The sequence below is a fragment of the Hippopotamus amphibius genome, chromosome 4 (genome assembly GCF_030028045.1).
Source record: "Hippopotamus amphibius kiboko isolate mHipAmp2 chromosome 4, mHipAmp2.hap2, whole genome shotgun sequence".
Lineage (NCBI taxonomy): Eukaryota > Metazoa > Chordata > Mammalia > Artiodactyla > Hippopotamidae > Hippopotamus > Hippopotamus amphibius.
In genome coordinates this window covers 43,466,956-43,488,765 of record NC_080189.1, presented here as the reverse complement: position 1 = coordinate 43,488,765, position 21,810 = coordinate 43,466,956, and the positions used below count along the sequence as shown (strand labels likewise).

The following is a 21,810-nucleotide window of genomic DNA, read 5'->3' as shown; positions in this document are numbered from 1 at the left end:
GAGTTCTTCACAATGGCAGATTTTATTTTTTAGTAGGAGTACATTAAAGACACAAAGAAAAAGAATATCTGTCTGATATTATGAGAATTATTCATTGCAGTTCCTACCTAATAGTATACTTATTTTACTTTGTAACATAACACACAAATATAGAGGTAACATGGGCCATCCATTTGTACATTTGGGAAGAAGTCAAACAAAGATCAGGTAGTGGCTGAGTTGAAATAAAAAGGGACTGGGAAATTGCAGGGAAAATGTTAAAAGTACAAAGATAATAACAGTCTAAAATTGGAAGCCAAAGGAAAGACAGATGATGGATAAATGTAGAGAAAAGAAAAAGGGAAAGCAGGGAAATAACTACAGACTGAGTTATTCTGAAGAGGAAGTTAGTAAATCTAAAGAAAGAAACTCAAAGCAAATAGAAAAAAAGTTTATAAGTAAGGTAGTAGGGTATACCAGAATAAAAAGTAAAGAAGAAAGGCCTGAGGGTAGTGCTGAAATAAATGAACAAACTTATTGAAAATGATCTGTAGATGTTGCTAATGACTATTTCCCACCTTATGTAAGTAGTACTATTTATAATATTAACTATAAGTCATTCAATTCTTGAAGTTTATTATCTGTATTCCATTTATACAAATAAAAAAGGATTTGAAGAAATTGTGTTAAAAATGTTGAACCTTACCCAAAAGTGGAGTTCAGATACTCCCAATCTTTGAATTTTATTTCTCTTTAGAATTATCACCTAAAATGCATATGACATAAAAATAAAACAATTAAATAAAGTTATCTTTTAAATTCTACATGAATGATACATTTCAAAAACTACACAATCACCTCCTTCCATCTTGGCTATCATCAGCCATTTTCCTTCTTAATTGTTGATTTTTCTAAATTTGGACATGGAAAATTTCCTTGGGGTGATAGCCAAATGCTTTGTGTACCAAAAAGTTGACCCTAGATCAAGTTAATTCCTCACTGAGTTACTTCGGACATTTTATGCAGGGCAACTCCCCTTGAGGAGATAGATGGTGTGTGGAAGGTATGTCCATGCAAGTGCACATGTAAGTTATGCAGCAAAATCAGTGGTCTAAATTAAGATGAAAATCTTTCCTCTCCAAACTCCCAAATATTTTAAAATGTTTAAAAATATGTCTAACTGAATTTATAAGAGAGAAAAGGAACTTTCCAGGTGCCAGAGAAAAGAAGGTGATTTTAAAAAACTAAAACATTAATTAGGAGAAAACCTATGGCAGTTTTTAAGGAGGTCTGTAGAACAGGGTTACAACTATGAACTTATATTAAAAGGGAGGGCAGCAGAAGAAGACTTGAAACTATGAAAGGTAAGAAACTGGAATTAAGACTCATGCATGCAACTGGGGTCCTCAAAAACTTACCCTTGGTGCTTTCAACTGAATGTTTATGTCCCTCCACTAATCCATATGTTGAAACCCTAATCCCCAAGGTGGCATATTTAGAGATGGAACCTTTGTGAGGTAATTAGATCATGAGGGTGGGAACCTCATAAAGGGGATTAGTGCCTTTCTAAGAACAGACATGAGAGAGATGATCCCTCTCTCCATCATGGGAGGATACAATGAAGATATCCTGTCTGCAAATCGAGAAGAGAGCCCTCATTAAGAACTAAATCAGCTGACACCTTGATCTCATACTTCCCAGCATCAAGAACTGTAAGAAACAGATTTCAGTGTAAGCCACCCAGTCTGGTATTTTTGCTATAGCAGCTTGAGCTGACAAAGACATGCAGGGACTAGGAATACTCCTCCTACTATCTCTACAAGTTGATAACGTATTTATTTATTCCCAAGTTTGTGTTAGGGAAAAAAAAAGGTTCCAGTGAGAAACAAATCTTAGGCTTGTGTGTTGTTTAAATTTGGAGGAGAATTTTGCATCACCTAATTGGCCCAAGATGAACCAGGATTCCTGAACTTCCAACAACAGGAAAATATAAATGTACCAGATTATGCAACGCAAAATTGTTTGTAAATGCAAAAATACAAGATATAAACCAAATGCCCAGACATAGGACAGTGGTTGAATTATCTAAGGACTATGCAGAAGGGAATACATACTATGAAATTAAAAGTATGCTACCTTTCATATAAGTAGAAGGGGATATAATAAAATATACATGTAATATTTATTAGTGCAAAAAAGAAAATAAACTAAATGAGTAAACCACAAAACCAATGAGGTGTCTCAGTTATAAGAAACAGGTAGGACCAAGGTAAAAAGAAAGGTGGAAGTAGCATAGACATACATACACTACCAACTGTAAAACAGACTAGCTAGTGGGAAGTTGCTGTATAACAAAGGGAGATCAACTCGATGATGGGTGATGCCTTAGAGGGCCAGGACAGGGAGGGTGGGAGGGAGTCGTGGGAAGGAGGGGATATGGGGATATATGTATAAATACAGCTGATTCACTTTGGTGTACCTCAAAAGCTGGTACAAGAGTGTAAAGCAATTATATTCCAATAAAGAGATGAAAGCAAGCAAGCAAGCAAGTTGCAAAACACTGACATGGTTAATAAATTTCAATTTATTATTCTTGAACCCTAAACTGACAGACTGCCAAGTCCTTGCTCTTAACCTGATATAATATCTCCATAAAAAGTCATAATTAAACAATATGAAAATAAAGAAATTTCTATCAAAAAAAAAGAAAGGTGGAGACAAATGGGGTGGAAGAAATGAGAGGGAGTGACATTTTCTGAGTATAAAATTTGTATATTTCTTATTCTTATACACATGGTAATATTTCACTACAAAAATAAAGTAATTAAAATCAATCAGGATGGAACTTCTGCTTCTGGTCAAGTTGGTATAACAGGAAACACATTTACTTTCCCATCTGAAATAACTAAGCACAAACAACATAGACTATAAGAGACTGCTATGAACAATTAGATGCCAACAAATTATATAACAAGAAAAAAATGGATCTACTCCTAGAAGCATATAATCTACCAACACAGAATAATGAAGAAACAAAAGCTATGAACACACCTATAACTAGTAAGGATATTGAATCAGTAACCAAAAATCTCTCAACAAAGAAAAACCACAACAAAGAAAAACTACAATTCACTGGTGAATTCTACCAAACATTTAAAGAAGAATTAATGTCAGTCCTTCTCAAACTCTTCCAAAATATTAAAGAGAAAGAAATAATTCCAAACATATTTCATGAGGCCAGCATGACTCTGATATCAAAGCCAGACAAGGACACTACAAGACAGTTAAACCACAGACCAATATCCCAGATGAACATAGATGCAAATCTCATCAAAATACTATCATACCACATTTAACATCACATTAAAAGAATCATACACCATGATCAAATGATATTTATCTTTGCAATGCAAGGGTGGTTGATATAAATCAATTAATGTGATATACTACATCAACAGAATGAGGGATAAAAATCACATGATCACTTCAATCAATGCAAAAAAGCATTTGATAAAATTCGACATCCTTTCATGATAAAAACTCTCAATAAACTAAAAATAAAGGGGAAGTATCTCAAGATAATAAAGACTATATTTGAACATACTCAATGATGAAAAACTGAAAGTTTTTCCTCTAAGATCAAGAAAAAGGCAAGGATGTCAACTCCCACCATTTCTATCTGGTATAATACTGAAGTCCTAGTTAGAGCAATTAAGCAAGAAAAAGAAATAAAAGGCATAAAAATTGAGAAGGAAAACGTAAAATTATCTCTGTTCATGTATGGCATGATCTTATATGTAGAAAACGCTAAAGATTCTACACACACACACACAGTTAGAACGAATAAAACAAGTTCTGCAAAGTAGCAGGATAGATACAAACTCAAAAAAAAAAAGAAACTATGTTACCTTGCTATACACTAACAATGAACTATCTAAAAAGGAAATTAAGAAAACAATCCCATTTACAATAGCCTCAAAAAGAATAAAATATTAAGAATAAACATAACCAAAGAGGTGAAAGACATACACACTGAAAATATTGCTGAAAGAAATTAAAGAAGACACAAATGAAAAGACGGTACTTGTCTTTCTCTGTCTGACTTATTTCACATAGCATTATGCCCTCAAGGTTTACCCATGTTGTCACAAATGGTAGGAAAACCTTTAGCTACCATTTCTAGTGCCCTTCATTTGTGTACAGCCAGACTGACATCTAATATTATATTCCTTTCATCTGAAATATTCCTTTAATATTTTATGTAAATCTTCTGGTCATAATGTCTTTATTGTGCCTGCATTTTTGAAAGATATGTTTGCTGGGTATAGAATTATAGATAATATTTTTAAGTATTTTAAAGATGTTGCTTGACTGTCTTGTTGCTTGCATTTTTTTCTCATGAAAAATCTGCTGAATCCTTACTCTTTGTTCTTCTGTTAACATGTCTTGCTCCTAAGATTTTCTCTTTATTGCTGATCTTGAACAATTTGACAATATGCCTTACTCTACCTCTATGTTTCTTATATTTGAGAGTCACTGAAATTCTTCATCTATGAGATCATAATTTTCATCAAATTTGGAAAATTTTTGGTCATTATTTCCTCAAATATTTTCGTACTTCCTCCCAACTCCCCTCATTTAGACATGTATTTTACTTTCCCTCTATGAAGTGTAAATGAGGGATTGGAATATCACCCATTTTGCAATCCCTACTGAGTTAATGGATCTGGTACTAAGCACTGATGGCTGCTATCATAAAAAGAGAGGCACCAGATAGTACGTGCCTCCTGATTAAAGAATAATACTATAGATTTGCCAAAGGAATTAAATCTGAATATGTCCAAGTTTTAGACCCAAGTATTTATATAAATACAGAAGACAAAAGAAGATGTAAAGTGGCACCATGAGGAGTCAGAGAGCAAAATCTAGACCATAGAACCCTTTACATGTTCAATGACCCAGGTTCTTCAACAAATAAATATCCTGGGGAAAAAACCAGGGAGACACATTGGAAACCTGTAGATAAAAACAGAAACTTAAGTGATGAAACTATAAAGAAAAGCTTGGAGTCATTGCCATAGTCAAGATAGTCACTACTGTTTTAGAGCAGCTCAAGGGAGTTATAATTGAGGCAGGTTACATGGAAGGCTTCTAGAATGGTTAGAAAAGTTCTGGTTTTGACTTGATGGTAGTTTAAGGATGCTTGCCAAATAACAGTCCATTAATCAGTACTTACCAGTACTAGTCAGAACTAAGTCAGTACATAAAACATTGGTTTTATGAGGTTTTCTATATCTGTGCTATATTTTATTTTTTTTTATTTATTTATTTACTTTTTTTTTTTTTTTTTCCGGCACACGGGCTTAGTTGCTCCGCGGCATGTGGGATCTTCCTGGAGCTGGGATCGAACCCGTGACCTCTGCATTGGCAGGCGGACTCTCAACCACTGCGCCACCTAGGAAGCCCCTGTGCTATATTTTAAAATAAAAAAATGGTTTCGTAAAAAGCGGTGGATGAGCACACTCTTACAAGTCCTTTACTTTGTAATACTGAAAAAGTTTGACAAAATGTTGAAAAGAAAGGGCCTATGTCATTTGGGAGAGAGAAAGAGGAGAAATTACTTACTCTGAGGCAAAAAAAAAAAAGCTTTGGGAGAAAAAAACATTAAAAACCTAGATCTCAAATGATTCAATCAATGCACCATACATGGGAAAGTGCTGTATTTTGGTATTTCTGTAATAAATTATCATTTCTGGTCATTGTGGAAAGAGAATATCCCAGGAACATTCCAGTGGAGGAGAACATTCCAGGTTCTGGCTTACAAATATCAGAAGTGTGACTATAAGGTAATAAAACTGATTTACTGAACCACCAGTCCAAATATAACTCCAAATGAGTGTTATTCCATGAAAGTAAGTCACATGAGGAGACTACACACTTATAATTACGTTGCCATTGTTCAAAACAGTTTCGAACTCCTCTTTATAACCTACCTTCAGAGATTACTTCCTCATGGGTGCAAGAAAATCGGTCTTATTACTTTATTGTCACACCATGTTTTGATCAAGATCTGTGTTACCCAGTCCAATCACCCACCTTATTCACAAGACTTTGGTTGTTTCCAAAATCAAATCCACCCTTGAAAGATGAAGATTTGTCACCATTGAGGATATTCAAAAGAATGTGCCACAGTCTGTGAAGGCAATTCAGAGGCGTTCCAAAAAGGTTTTGGGCAATGGCAGTGTCACTGCAATAAGTATTTAGCCTACTGAAATGACTTAGAAGGAAATGACTAATTTTTATCATAAATTATGGCATATTTTAAAAAGTAAGTCTTATTACCTTATTATATTTTGTAAAAAATATTTACTTGGGCATTGCCTTAAAAAGGTAAATTTCCCTTGTATTGTTTTTCAAGGATGAGGTAGAGAAAAAGCATTACCTGGGAAAAACTTTTCATGTGAGTAATAATCTAGAAAAAGCCCTATTTATTCTCCTTGACCTATATTATATGGGTAAACTTGCTATTTGACAGGTTAAAAAAAATCTTCACGAGCTTAACAAACCCTTACCAATGTCATTAACAGAGACGAAGAATAATAAGAAGATAAATACATTGGATTTCCAAACATCAATACAAAACAAAGAAGAACTGAAACCTGAAAATTGAAGAAAAGAAATACATTTTGTAATTATTAGATAGATAGCATAATGTATACTTTGTCTACAGGGATATAGTCATTTCCACTACAAACTTTATTTGCATAAAAAAGATTAATAAATAGACCTTGACCAAGTGATAACAGAATCTCAACACACTGATAGGTTCTAAGTATTTTCAACATCATAAATACTATATAGCAGAATTTATTTTTTTTCTCTCTTTGCAACTTGGTACAGAGAAAATGGAAAAAATCTATTGTTTCTGTTGATTCAATAGTGGAGGGATATAATAAGAAAGACTTGCTTATAAGTATTAGTTTTCTAATCTGATTTTTGTTGAACTACTTGAGGATTTCCCTCACTAAGGAAGCTCTATTTTATGTTCTTATCTAAAATATTTTTATTTTTTATTTTCTTAAGGGAGATTTGTTTGGAAACTAATATAAAAAATGCAAAAACATAAATTTCACAGCGTCATATTCATGCAAAGTATTAAAAATCTCAGGTCTCGGAGAAAAGGCAGTTTCAAAAGTAGTGACAATAATAATAAACCAAACAAAAAAATTTTTAAAGTTTCAGAGAATACAAAATATCTGCAGTCTAGCTGAAAGTATAGTTGCTATAACATGGCATTCAGTTATCCTTCTAAATATTATCAGCATCATATGTATTAAATACTACTTGAGATGAGATATAAAAGTCATTTCTACTTTATAAACCCTGAAATCTTATTTTAATATATGACTTATAAATATTAAAAGTGTTACCATGTTCATATTGATGATCTTCTGAAATTTGTTTGGCTCAATGTACCCCACAACATACATGGGAAATAATGAGGCTATCTGAAATAAAAATATAAAAAACGTAGAAGTGAAAAAACGTAGAAAAGCATTCCATTATTCATAAGCAAAGTAAATATAAGAGGAGAGTTATATTTCCAATAATGATTGTCAAGGTAATGTGAACCAACCTTCTTACTGAGAATGAGAATAGCTTGAAAAAAATACTAAAAGTACCTGCATGAAAGCCACAGATTACTAATAAAGCAAAAAAGAATTAGGAAGCTAAGACCAGAGAAAAGCTGGAAATCTAACGATATGAGCATGACATTTTGGGTCATTTCTCTTCCAGGCGCATCTGCCAATTCTAATAGAAGCAGATGCCTGCCAGCTGAGAGACAGCTGAAAGATTTCCACACACTTAACAGTCAAGTAACCCCAAGAATGAGATCCCTGCTAAGTCTCCAAGCTTTGGTTTGGGACTTCAAAGGGTTATACTTTAACACAGAACCAGAAATCAGCCCTCCAAAATACTATAGCCCACCTTTGAATTATCTCATTCTCTGATTGCATGAGGGTGATTAAAGATTGTTAGTTCCTGTATTTGCCTGCTGGAAGCAAATTTAATTTTCTCTGGAAGAAGTTTATATCATCTTAGTCTTAAATTGACTCTACAATTGTTCATGTACAGTGTCTAATACTACATTTAAGCTAATCAGATATAGGAGGAGATAAAAAAAGACATTATCACTAAGACAACAGAAACAGATCTATGAGGAATCTAAACCTAGTTCAGGGGTCAACAAACGTTTTATGCAAAAAGCCAGACAGTAAATATGTTAAGATTTGTAGGCCAAGTATAGTCTCAATTGTATATTCTTGTTCTTCTTCTACATTTTTTAAACAATACTATACAAATGTAAAAACTACTCTCAGCTCACAAACTATACAAGAACATGACTGGCATCATCAGACACTGACTTTATGTTTGACATATGCATGGAAATAACAGATAAGACTAAAATTTCCAGGAGTACTGAAAGCCATAAAAAAAGAACCAAATGAAAAACGTACAACTAAATACTAAAACAATCAATAACAAGGAGTCAAAGATGGGTTTAAAAGCAGCTTAAACACAGCCAAACAGAGAAGTGATAAATTGGAAGACAGGTCAGAAAAAAGTATAAAATGACAAAGGGATGAACAACATAAGAGATGTAGAGCATATAGTATAAAGGTCATACTTCACATCTCAGAAAGGGCTGAGGGAATTAAGTCAAAGCTATACTTTAAGACATTATACCTGAGAAGTTCCCAAAATCTAGAGAAAAAAGTCAAGCACTGATTCATAAAGTATTACTAGCCCCAGCAAGGGATTAATTAAAACAAACAAAACCCACCCACACTTAGGCATGTCATAGTAAAAACTGCTTGTAACCAAAGGCAAAAAGAAAACTCTTAATAAGGGTCTGAGACTGACTGACTTTAAGACTTACTACAAAGCTGCAGTAATCAAGACAGCATGACAATGGAGAAAAAACAGACGAACTGATCAAAGGAATACCACAGAGGGTCCAGAAACAGATCCACACAATTACAGGCAACTGAGCTTTGACAACAGAGCAAAGGTAATTCAATGCAGAAATGACAGTCTTTTCAACAAATGGCACTGGAAGACTTAGACATGCATGCATTAAAAAAAAGAATCTAGACCTAGACTTTATATCTTTCAAAAAACTGACTCAACTGTATCTTAGACCTAAATGCAGGACACAGACTGAAAAACTTCTAAAAGATAATATAGGAGAAAATCAAGGTGATCTTGTTTGAGGATGAGTTTTTAGATATAACATCAGAAGCATGATCTGTGAAAGAAAAAAACTGATAAACTGAACTTCCTTAAAATTAAAAACCCCAGCTCCACAAAAGACACTATTAAGAAAACTAAAAGACAAGCCAGGGATTGTGAGAAAAATCTTTGCATTACTCATACCTGTTAAAGGTTTGGTATGTAAAATACACTAAGAATTCTTAAAATTCAGAAATAAGAAAACAAATAACCCAATTTTAAAAATGGGCAAAAGATCTCAACAAATAACCTAACCAAAGAAGATATACAGAGGGAAAATAAGCACATGTAAAGGTGCTAAACACAATACTACACTCGGGAACTGTAAATTAGAACAAGGAGATACTGCCCTACACCTATTAGAATGGCTCCAATCCAAAAACCTGACAAAATTGGCAATTTCTTACAAAACTAAACATAGTCTTACCATACAATCCAACAATCACACTCCTGGGTATTTACTCAATTGAGCTGAAATTTTTTGCCCACTCAAAACCTTCACATGAATGTTTATAGAATCACCAAAGACTGGATGCAGCCATGATGTCCTTCAACAGTTGAATGGATAAACAAACTGTGGTACATCCAGACAATGGGATATTATTCATCAATAAAAAGAAATGAGCTATCAAGTCATGAAAAGACAGGAAGGAACTTCACATACATATGGCTAAGTGAAAGAAGTCAGTCTAAAAAAGTGATGCGATCTATGATTCTAACTATATGACACTTTATTTTGGTTGTATTTTATTTCATTAAAAATTGTACAGCTCTACTGTGAATTGAAATATTAACATTTCTTTTATTTTAGAGGACTGCGTTCACAATAATAATTATGACTGGGCCCAGGAATTCTTTTGTTTGTACCTTTGAAAAGTGCCATGCAATTTAACGTTCAGTAGTAACCAGATTATGAATTTGCCGTATAAGTAAAACAACAATGAATAATTCATTCAAGAATTTCAAAGAGATTTTTATTTCAAGAGGTACCAGTTGAAGATGGCAATATTTTCAAGTAATAACCAATTTACCTGAATATAGTTTCCCAGAACTTTGCTTATAACTTAATTGCTTGGAAACGATGTATGGTTTTCTTAGAAACGATGCTATGGTTTTTCTTAGAAATGATGCTATAAATTCAAATCCATTCAATGGATACTAGAGGGCCAATGCTATCTCCACCCTAAAGAAACTTATTTGCTGGTGGTGTGGAAAAACGCAAGGACACAAATATCTCAGCAAACCTCCTTTCAACCCATAATCAAGTGCCTTATAAAGCAACCTCAAGCAAGGCCATAGAATCTCAGAGTCAAAGAATGCATAAATTGTTACAAGTTTATTCTATAGATCAACTACCCAGAATTTGGGAATTTGGTGCTAATACCTTACTCTCAAACCTCCTGTCATTTTTTTCTTCTCCCAGCATAAAGTGGTTCCAACTAAAATTCAGCTAACAGATAATCAGACTTTTCATTAAGCTTAGAGTCTCTACCAAGAACTCCTCTGTTATTATTTTTTTTCAGCTTTATTGAGATGTACTTAACTTAAAACACTGTGTAAGTTTAAGGTGTACAACCTGTTGATTTGATATACTTATGTATTATAATATTATTACCGCTGCAGCATTAGCTAACACCTTCATCATGCCACAAAATTTTCATTTCATTTTTGTGATAACATTTAAGATCTACTCTCCTACCAGTGTTCAAGTATATAAAACAATATTATTAACTACAATCATCATGCCGCATGTTAGATCGTCAGAACTTATTCATCTTCTAGCTGCAAGTTTGTATACTTTGTCCAATATCTTCCTATTTCCCCCACTCCTCAGGCCCTGGTAGCCACCATTCAACTCTCTGTTTCTGTAAGTTTGGCTTTTTTAGATTCCACATACATGTGATATAATACAGTATTTGTCTTTCTCTGTCTGACTTCTGTCACTTAGCAGAATGCCCTCAAGGTCCATCTACGTCCTATGTCAGGATTTCCTTTTTTCTCAAGCCTGAATAATACTCCACTGTACACATATGTAGCACATCTTCTTTATCCATTCATCTGTTGACAGACACTTAGCTTATTTCCATACCTTGGCTATTATGGCTAATGCTGCAATAAACATAGAAGGGCAGATAATCTCTTTGATATTCTGTTTTTATTTCCTTTGGATATATATCCAGAGGTGGGATTGCTGGATCATATGGTAGTTCAATTTTAAATTTTTTGAGGAACTTCCATACTGTTTTCAATAGTGGTTCCACCAATTTATATACCCATCAATAGTGCACAAGCATTCCTTTTCCTCCACATCTTCACTAACGCTTGTTATCTCTTGTTTTGATGATATTAATCTCTTATCAGATATAAGACAAATAAGACTGCATCAGAGTAAAAAGCTTCTGCATAGCAAAGAAAACACCAAAAGGGTAACTAACAATCTATGATATGGGAGAAAATATCCCATATATCTGATAAGGGGGTATATATATATACAAAATATATCCAAATATATAAATATATATCAAATATATATTTGGATATAAATATATATCCAAAATATATAATGAACTCATATTACTCTAGCAAAATATTAACAACTCAATTAAAAAATGGGCAAAGAATTGAACAGTTAATTATCCTGAGAAGATATACAAATGGCCAAAAGATATATGAAAAACACTCAATATCATTAATCATTAGTGAAATGCAAATCAAAACAATGATGATTATCTCACACCTCTAAGGATGGCTATTTTCAAAAAAACAAATGACAAGTATTAGTGAGGATGTGAAAAAAAGGGAATCCTTTCACGTTGTTATTAATGGGAATGCAAAATTGTGCAGCTGCTATGGAAAACAGTATGGAGGTTCCTCAAAAATTAAAAATAGAAATAGCATATGATTCAGCATTTCCACTTCTAAGTATTTATCCAAAGGAATTGAAAACAGGATCCTGAAGAGATATTAGCACTCTCATGTTCACTGCAGCCCTATTCACAATATCCAAGATATGGAAATAGCCTAAATGATAATCAATGGTTGAATGGATATTAAAATGTGTTATACACATACAACAGAATATTATCAGCCTTAAAAGAGAAGGAAATCCTATAACGTGCAACAATATGGATGAGGATATTATGCTGAGTGAATTAAGCCAGTCACAGAAGGACAAATACTGCATGATTCCCTTTGTCAGAGGTATTTAGACTGGTCAAACTCACAGAAACAGACAATAGAATAGTGATTGCCAAGGGCTGAGGGGAGGAGGAAGTGGGAAGTCGCTAATCAACACACATCAGATTTCAGTTACTCAAGATCAATAACTTCTAGAGATCTACTATACAACACTGTGCCTATAAATAACAATACTGTACTGTACACTTAAAAATCTATGAAGAGGGTATATCTCATGTTCAGTGTTCTTACCACACACATACACTTTAAAAAAATTTAAGGCTCATTACATAAAAATAAAAGGACTATATAACAACTGTGCACATAATGACGTTGCATCAAAATGTCTAAAGCAAGAATTTACACAGCTAAAAGTAGATACAGACAAGTCACCGTTACAGTGGAAGACTTTAACATATTAGTCCCTCTAGTAACTGAAAGCAAACAAAAATAGCAGAAATCTAAAAGATTAGAATAATACAATTAACAAACCTTGCTTAACATGTGTAGAACCCCATATTTAACAAGTATAAAATAATCTTTTAAAATGCAACAAAAATAGAAAATAGCTGGGGACAAATCTAATGAAAGATAATGAAAGATCTGTAAGATCTCTAAAAATCTATATAACGTTATTGAAAGAAATTAAGAACTAAATAAGTAGATATAAATCATGTTCTCTGATCAGAAGACACAATATCTTAAAGTTCTTAAAATTTTTTATTTACTGCAATCATAGTTATCTTCAAACCAAAAAGGAAAGGAATATAGTATGGGGATGGGGACAAATCTAAAATATGGGTTTTAAGAGACACTGGGGGACTTCCCTAGTGGTGCAGTGTTTAAGAATCCTCCTGCCAATGCAGGGGATATGGGTTCAAGCCCTGTTCCGGGAAGATCCCACATGCCACAGAGCAACTAAGCCCATGTGCCACAACTACTGAGGCTGTGTGATGCAATTATCAAAGTCCGTGAGCCTAGAGCCCCTGCTCCACAACAAACGAAGCCACCGCAATGAGCAACGGAAAGCTTGTGCATTGCAATGAAGAGTAGCCCCTGCTCACAACTAGAGAAAGCCTGTGAGTAGCAACGAAGACCCAACGCTGCCAAATAAATAAATAAATAAAAATAAATTAATTAATTAACCTTAAAAAATGAATGAAAACTGGAGAAAATACCGTTGCTTTCTGCTTATCTCTGGTTGAGTCCAGCTCATTTAATAAAATAGCTACAGTTGTTACAAGGAAGTTCATAAATACACTTTGTGAGGAAAATTAATCTTGACACTAATTATGAAAAATGTATCATACAGATTCTTATATAGAAAAGCAATTGGGTAACAGAATAGACTCAATTAATTATACTTTTATAAAAAGTACATACGGGGATATGTATATAAAAACAGATGATTGAACTTGGGTGTACCCTCCCAAAAATAATAAATAAATAAATAAAATTTAAAAAAAGAAAAAGGTACAGAAGTATTCTTTAAATGCATATTTCTTTCATTAATGCTTCATGAAAATTGAAGGCATTTTAGTAAGGAAATAAGACAATACAGCCAAGTGTGTGGCCTTCAATAGAGAAGAGTTGAAAGACCCTAGAGATGCAACAAAAATAAATTGGAAAGTGTTGGTGCTCTGAAGTAAGCAGACTTGATTTTAACTTAATCTCTGAGCCTCAGTGTCTTCATCTGTAATTGTAAGTTAATAACATCCATCTGCCTGGACTCCTTGAGGATTAAATAAACTATAATACTGAAGTCTGGTATATATTAGTCTCCCTTTCCTTCCTCCCACAGACTAACACTGTTAGGATATGCAGATCTAGACCACCCTTCTTAAACATCATATTTACACTTTGGCTGAAAAAAAAAACTTCACAGATGAAAACTGTGCTTAATTGTGGATGTGTTGCTATTTGAATTGCTGGTTGAAAAGAGAGCCCTCTCACTTAAATATGAGCAGTAGAGTTGACATTCTGTTGTGAAAATGTAGAAAACTGACTTCTATTCTTGCCTCCTTTCATTATACTTCTCAAGATAAGTAGGTCCGAGGGTAGGTCAAAATTTGTTTCCAGGAAACAATAAGGAGTTTTGAATCTGTTCAAATGCTTGGACCAATTTTGTTCCTGAAATCAGAAATGAGTACAGATATTTTAAATAAATTTTAAATAAAATTGTGTATAAGGAATGAAACTATAAATCCCTTCTGTAAGCTAATTTTTGATTCCCTGTTATTTAAAATATTTAATATTTAAAATATTTAAATATAGTTTATAAAATAAACTATATTTTAACCTCTGTAGGCACAATAAACACTGTCAAAGTAATAGAGAGAAATCAACTTGTAGACTGAGTTTAATAACAAGATGCCAGGTCAGACAAAGCTTTCAGGAAGAGAAGCTGGCATCTATACCAAGAGTAGCTGCTTCTACATCCGGAAGAAGAAACATCAACTCTCCTTGGAAAAAACCATTTTGGTGACCTCTTTTAGTTTTGTAGTTCAAAGGCAAGTAGGGACCCACCCTGCTTGAACAAAAGATTTATTTGGCTTGACAAAAAAATTGTCCTTTCTCAGACCATTGGTGTGTGAAATCTGATGTGCAGTAAAGACAAAGGAACTGGAAAAATGTTTCATAAGCAAATATGAGTCTCCTGGTGGAAAAGCTTTCTGAGATGCACCAGTATTTGAACATCTCCAAAAAACTAATACAATCCTAATTTGGCAAGACAGAACCCCAAGGAACTTGAAAAACAAACAAACTGTATAGGTGAGAGAATTCTGAACCTGTGAGCTCACTCACAAGAACTATACATCAGAACTGCAGAGTCTTTTCTTAGGAGAAGTCTAGTTCTACAGACAGCATTTAGCTGATGCTGAAATTCCTTATGACTCCACTGAGCTATCTCAGCACTGCAGGTGTTCTATGAGACATTTACAAGAAAGAAAATGGTGCCACTCATAAATGAAAGCATGGAGTCCAGGCCAATTTTAGTGTGAAGCACTCGGCATCTATGGCTGTTAGAAGTTTTCTATCTTCAAGAAGGTGAAATTGAGCTCTCGACGTCAATGTAAACCAGGGGTCTTAAGTTCCTACTTGGCCTCAGGCTCACTCAGAAAGCTGTAGGACAGGAAACATGACTTGTCAGCAGGACAGATTCAGATATTTCTCTTCAGTGGGAACTCTCGAAGAAGTCTTTATGGTAGCCTCACACCAGGTGACAGCTCAGGAACAAAGAAAGAAGATGCACATCACATAAATGCAGAAGCCACCCTGGCTTAGGAGCTCCATTACTCATGGAAACCTCTGCAAGGGAAATGACACTTAAAAGGGTCACCTCATTTAAGGAAGCCCAAAGTCTAGGCATGCCCCTCAGGAAGAACTTAGTTCACTTACAATTTCTTCCTCTCGGATGCAATTAGGCAATCGCCAAGTAATGTGGTCACACAATGCTAGCAGGTTTCTAAGAGAAGGTTAACTGAGGGTCAAATTCCCATGCAGAAGGGGAAAGTTTTGCTAAACAAAAGTGTGCTGGCATTGACTATGTACCCAGATTTCTGAATCCTCTAGATATAAGTACTCTCATTTCTGGCTTCAGTGGTGAGGCAAAAACATCTAGTCCTGATCCTTGGCCCAAATATATGGCCGATGGACTTATCATTGGAAGAGAAACTCTAGGGAGGGAAGAAAATAATCTTCTCATAAGCAGGATGAGGGCATGGAGTCATATTTATTTAAATATTAAAAGAGATGTGGCTTTATACATGTCCCAAGCAAAGAATCAGTTATATAAAGAAAGAATATGAAATTGACAGTTTTGTATAGATATATTGATACTATCTCTTCTGGAAATAATCTGCATCTCTATCACTTCTGATTTTATAACCTCCTTCCTGCAAGTATCCCTTCTACTGTCCTTGGTCATAACAACCTCGCCTACATGAATGTGAATTCTCTAACAAAATATAAGAAAATAGAGCATATTATAACTTAAAATCTAGTTACTGAATAAGTAAGTCACAATTTCTCCGTTTCTTAAGAATGATAATGCTGGGGACCTCCCTGATGGCGCAGTGGTTAAGAATCCACCTGCCAATACAGGGGACATGGGTTCGAGCCCTGCTCCAGGGAGATCCCACACGCCATGGAGCAACTAAGACCATGCACCACAACCACTGAGCCTGTGCTCTAGAGCCTGTAAGCTACAACTACTGAAACTCATGTACCTAGAGCCTGTGCTCCACAACAAGAGAAGCCACCACAATGAAAGGCCTGCGCATTGCAGCGAAGAGTGGCCCCCGCTCTCTGCAACTAGAAAAAGCCCACGTGCAGCAATGAAGACCCAATACAGCCAATTAAATAATTAATTAATTTTTAAAAAAAGAATGATAATGCTTTAAGGTCTTCTCACCCCAAATATTTTAGGTTGTAATTTGTTTCCTTTAAAATACAGCCAATGCTTGAGTCCTTCACCCCCATTTCTCAGACAATATGTGCAGGAGACGTGAACTAATTTTAACTTTAATCTGTGAAAAATATAATCAAGAATAGAAGTCTTAGAATATTCCCAGAAAATTACTTTGAATTATCTTTACATTAGCATTAAAAAACAAAAACACACACAAGCAAACAAAACTTTATACATTAATTAAGAAAACTAAAAGCTGGGAGTTATGTCAGCATCATGGCAGCATAAGATGTCCCTCTCTTCTGCCTCTGCCTTTTAACAACTAAAATTTGGCATCCATCCATGAACAGAAGTGCCTCTGTGTGAGTTGTGGGATGCAGCACCATATGCCAAGGGTCCTGGGAGGAGTCTTGCCCACCTATGTATCTGGTAATAGGCAGACAGACCTAAGCACAGGCTGTGGAATAAGCAGGAGCTAGTGAACTAGTCCCAGCTCTTCTCAGCTATGGTTGAAGAAAATCTGGAGGCTGCTGACCTGGGCAGACACCCACAGACAAGAGAGCCTTGTAGAGCCCAGTCTTCCTGAAGAGATGCTCAAGCACTTCATTGGAGCAAAAATATATTTATGAGTTTGGATACAATGGAGAGAGTAAGGGGAACTTTGCCAACACCACCCTATCCCAAGGTGGCACAATGAGAGCCTGAACTAGCCAGTGGCAACTTCTCCCATGGGGAAAAGGGAGAATGATTAGTGTGTGCCTGGCATCCCTAGCTGTGCAGGACATTGCTGGAAAAAACCATTTCTTTCCCACAGCACTCAGAGCTATGAGGTGGGACCTCCTTGACTGGGGCAGGTAGGAGATTGAGAAAGAGGTAAATAAGAATATCAGAGGGCATTAAAAGGATGCAGCTCCTTCTGGTTGTACACAAGACTCTGGCAGGAAACCTGCCCACCAGCTGCTGAGAAAACCACCCAAAGATCCTTCCACTTGGCCTGCAGGCACTCTTGACACCTCCTGAGTGTTAAACTCACATCTCTCTCCACTCTGCAGCTGGCTCCTTTTTCATGTTCTTTAGTGTAGCAGTAAGGGTGAGTTCTAGTAGATAAGGAGCTCATGTAAAAAACAGGCCAGGGTCTATGGGCAAGGGAGAAACGTGAGCAGTACCTTCTGGAAACAAAAGAGAGGTTTCCAGCAGCCAGCCTGCTAAGATCTAAAAAAGACATGCAAGCTTAATAATTCTGCCACAGAGGGAGCAAGAAGCATGAAGCAGGTGTATCCATATAAGATCAGAGAAAACCCCCGATATAAGCAGGATGAATGAAGACTATATCCCACCTGAAGGCAACCTGAAAGGCAAAAACTGCAACACAAAACTTCAAGGAACATGAAGCCTCAAGGAAACATGACATCACTGAAAAATCTAAATGGTCCTCCAGTAACCAAACTCAAACATGGGTAATTCTATGATTTACCTGATAAGGAATTCAAAATAGCTCTTTTATGGAAACTCAGTGAGCTACAAGAAAATGCAGAAACACAATTCAATGAAATTAGGATAACAATACATGAACAACATGAGAAGATTAACAAAGAGATAAAAATGATTAAAAAGAACAAAACAAATTCTGGAACTGAAGAACTCAATGAATGAAATGAAAAATGCAATAGAGTATCAACATCCGAATAGACCAAACAGAAGACAGAACAGTGAATTAGATAGGAACTTCGAAATACCCTGTCAGAGGAGAACAAAGAAAAAACAATGAAAAAGAATAAAGAAAGTCTGCGATCCATATGAAAACATCAAATGGACAAATATCAGAATCACTGGAGTTCTATGAAAACAGAGGGAGAAGGGGCAGAAAGTTTATTTAAAGAATTAAAGCTGAGAACTTCCAAACTTACAAAGAGATTTGGACATCCAAGTTCACAAAAGCTAATAAATCACCCCATTAATGTAACTGAAAAATACCTTCCCTAAGACAAACTATAATGAAACTCAAAAATCAAAGGCAGAGAATCCTAAAAGCAGTAAGAAAAAAAGATTGCAACATATATGGAATCCCCATTATACTATCAACTATAGTAATCAAAACAGTATGGTACAGGAATAAAGACTAATATACATAGCAATGGAACAGACTGAGTGACTGGAAATAAACCCATGCATATACAGTTAATTAATATTTCACAAGGAAGTCAAGAATACTTAGGAGGAAAAATAATGTCTTCAATAAACGGTGTCAGGAAAAATTGGATATTCACACGAAATTGGACTTCTATCTTACACCACTCACAAAAATTAAAATGAATTAAAGGCTTAAATATAAGACTTGATGCCATAAAACTCCTAGAAGAAAACCTAGAGAATAAGTTCCTTGACCCTTGTCTTGGCAATGATTTTTTTGGGTTGTAACACCAAAAGCACAAGCAACAAAAGCAAAAATCAACAAAGTAAGACTATGTCAAATTCTTGATAAAAAGCTTCTGCACAGCCTAAGAAACAATCAACAAAATGAAAAGACAACCTATGCAATGGGAGAAAATATTTGCAGATCATATATTAGGTGAAAGATTAATATCCAAAATATATAAAGAACTCATACAACCCAACAACAACAAAAAAACTGATTAAAAAATTGGGTAGAGGAACAATAAATATTTTTCAAAAGATGACATGCAAATGGCCAACACGTACATGAAGACACCCAACATCACTAATCATCAGGGAAATAAAGTCAAATCCACAATGAGACACTCCCTCATATCTATTAGAATGGCTACATCAAGAAGACAAAAGAAAACAAATGTTGGTGGGGATGTAGAGGAAAGGGAACCCTTGTGCATGCACTGTTAGTGAGAATATAAATAAACTGGTGGAGCCACTATGGAAAATAGTAAGGAGGTTCCTCAAGAAATTTAAAATACCCCTACCATACGATCCAGCAACCCCTCTTCTGGGTACATATTCCAAAGGAAATGAAAACAGAATATCGAAGAGATATCTGTACATCTATGTTTACTGCAGCATTATTCACAATAGCCAAGGTATGGAAACAAACTAAGTGTCCATCAATAGATGAATGGATAAAGAAGATGTGATACACACACACACACACACACACACACACACACACACACACACACACACACACACACACGGAGTAATATTCAGCCATGAGAAAGAAGGAAATCCTGCCATTTGCGACAACACAGATGGACCCTGAGGGCATTATGCTAAGTGAGATAAGTCAGACAAAGACAAATACTTTATTATATCACTTGTATGTGGAATCTAAAAAAGCCTAATTTGCAAAAACAGAGAGTAGAATGGTGATTACCAGGGGCTTGAGGGTGGGAGAATAAGAGAGACGTTGGACAAAGTGTACAAGCCTGCAAAGAGAAAATGAATAAGTTCTAGAGATTTAATGCTTAGCATAGTTATTATAGTCAACACTGTGTTATATAATTCAAAGTTGCTAAGAGACTAGATCTTAGACGTTCTCACCATAAGAATGAAATAATAATTATGTGACTTGATAGAGGTGTTAAGTAACACTATGGTGTTAATCAGGTGATAATCATATTGCAATATAAAAATGTATCACATCAACATGTTGTACACCTTAAGCTTACAAAATGTTAATTACATCTCAATAAAAAAAGAAAAAAGAAAAAAACACTAAAAGTCTGGTATATCTTTTGAATGGATGGAAAATCATTACAACAATATCAAAATTACCCAAGGAGCTAAACAGTTTCACCAGCACCACTAAATTAATACCTTTCCTTGCAAGGAAATGATGAACATTAGAAATCTATTCTACTGTGTTGGCATATGCAAATAATGAAAATCATAGAAATTTTGTGTTAGTTATAGACCAAATATAAGGAAGTAACGCAGAGGGAATACTCTAAACATGCTTTAAACGTGTAGCATCAATTAAGTTGAGGTTGTAACTTAATTCTTTGTAGACAACTAGCAACACAAGGATTCTCGGCAGAATTTCTCACTGCCAATGAAGAATATCATTACATGTTATCAGCATTTGTTAGGTGGGAAGGAGTTCTAATGAAAAATCATAGTGGGAAATTTCATCAAAATTGACCTTTTACTCTCTGCTTCCCCAGCTGTTTCTTGCCATTAGTTACTTATTTGTTTGGAGAAACAGGATATGGCCTCAATTCACTTAATAATATCACGATTAAAGCTCTGAGAAATGGTGTCCAGTAAGATTCTGCTCTTCAGACAAAACAGCCAACAGTTAGCTGGATTAGAAGCAGAAATCCCCTACCATGAAGAATTGAAGTGGCCCTAACCAAGTTGTGCAGCTTGGCACCTAAAATGATTCCTCAGACAAAAGGAAAATCTGCAGGCAGATTTACAGAGATCATCTCAAATATCAACAGGAATAATTATGGATTAAAATAAGGGGAAAAAGTCTTTTGCAGATTGATCTTTAATATCTGCCTAACTAACATATTAACAGAAGACAAACTTAAATGATTAAAATAAATCACACATGTATGTAAACTTTATATCTATTCCATATTTTGAAAATCTATTAGGGCGTGAATATAATCACATTTAAAAATTTCTCCGTGGTGGAAAAGAATATTTAAAAAGAATGTAGGGACTTCCTAGGTTGCACAGTGGTTAAGAATCCACCTGCCAATGCAGGGGACATGGGTTCTATCCCTGCTCCAGGAAGATCCCATATGCCGCGGAGCAACTAAGCCCGTGTGCCACAAGTATTGAGCCTGCACTCTAGAGCCCGTGAACCACAACTACTGAGCCCACGTGCCGCAACTACTGAAGCCTGCGCACCTACAGCCCATACTCTGCAACAAGAGAAGCCACCGAAATGAGAAGCCCGCGCACCACAATGAAGAGTAGCACCTGCTTGCTGCAACTAGAGAAAGCCCATGTGCAGCATCAAAGACCCA

The 21,810-nt window shown here is 35.2% G+C and overlaps 1 protein-coding gene across 1 annotated transcript in view; it reads right to left on the bottom strand.

Annotated features, from left to right (window-relative positions):
• DPY19L2 (dpy-19 like 2) overlaps window positions 1-21,810 on the bottom strand; it is a 94,298-nt gene that overhangs the window by 38,503 nt on the left and 33,985 nt on the right. The window contains exons 10-12 of the mRNA XM_057732367.1: window positions 7,410-7,487; window positions 6,552-6,638; window positions 686-745 (exon numbers count right to left, since the gene is read on the bottom strand). Coding sequence (XP_057588350.1) covers window positions 686-745; window positions 6,552-6,638; window positions 7,410-7,487 — 225 coding nt within the window. The remainder of the gene's footprint in view (window positions 1-685; window positions 746-6,551; window positions 6,639-7,409; window positions 7,488-21,810) is intronic.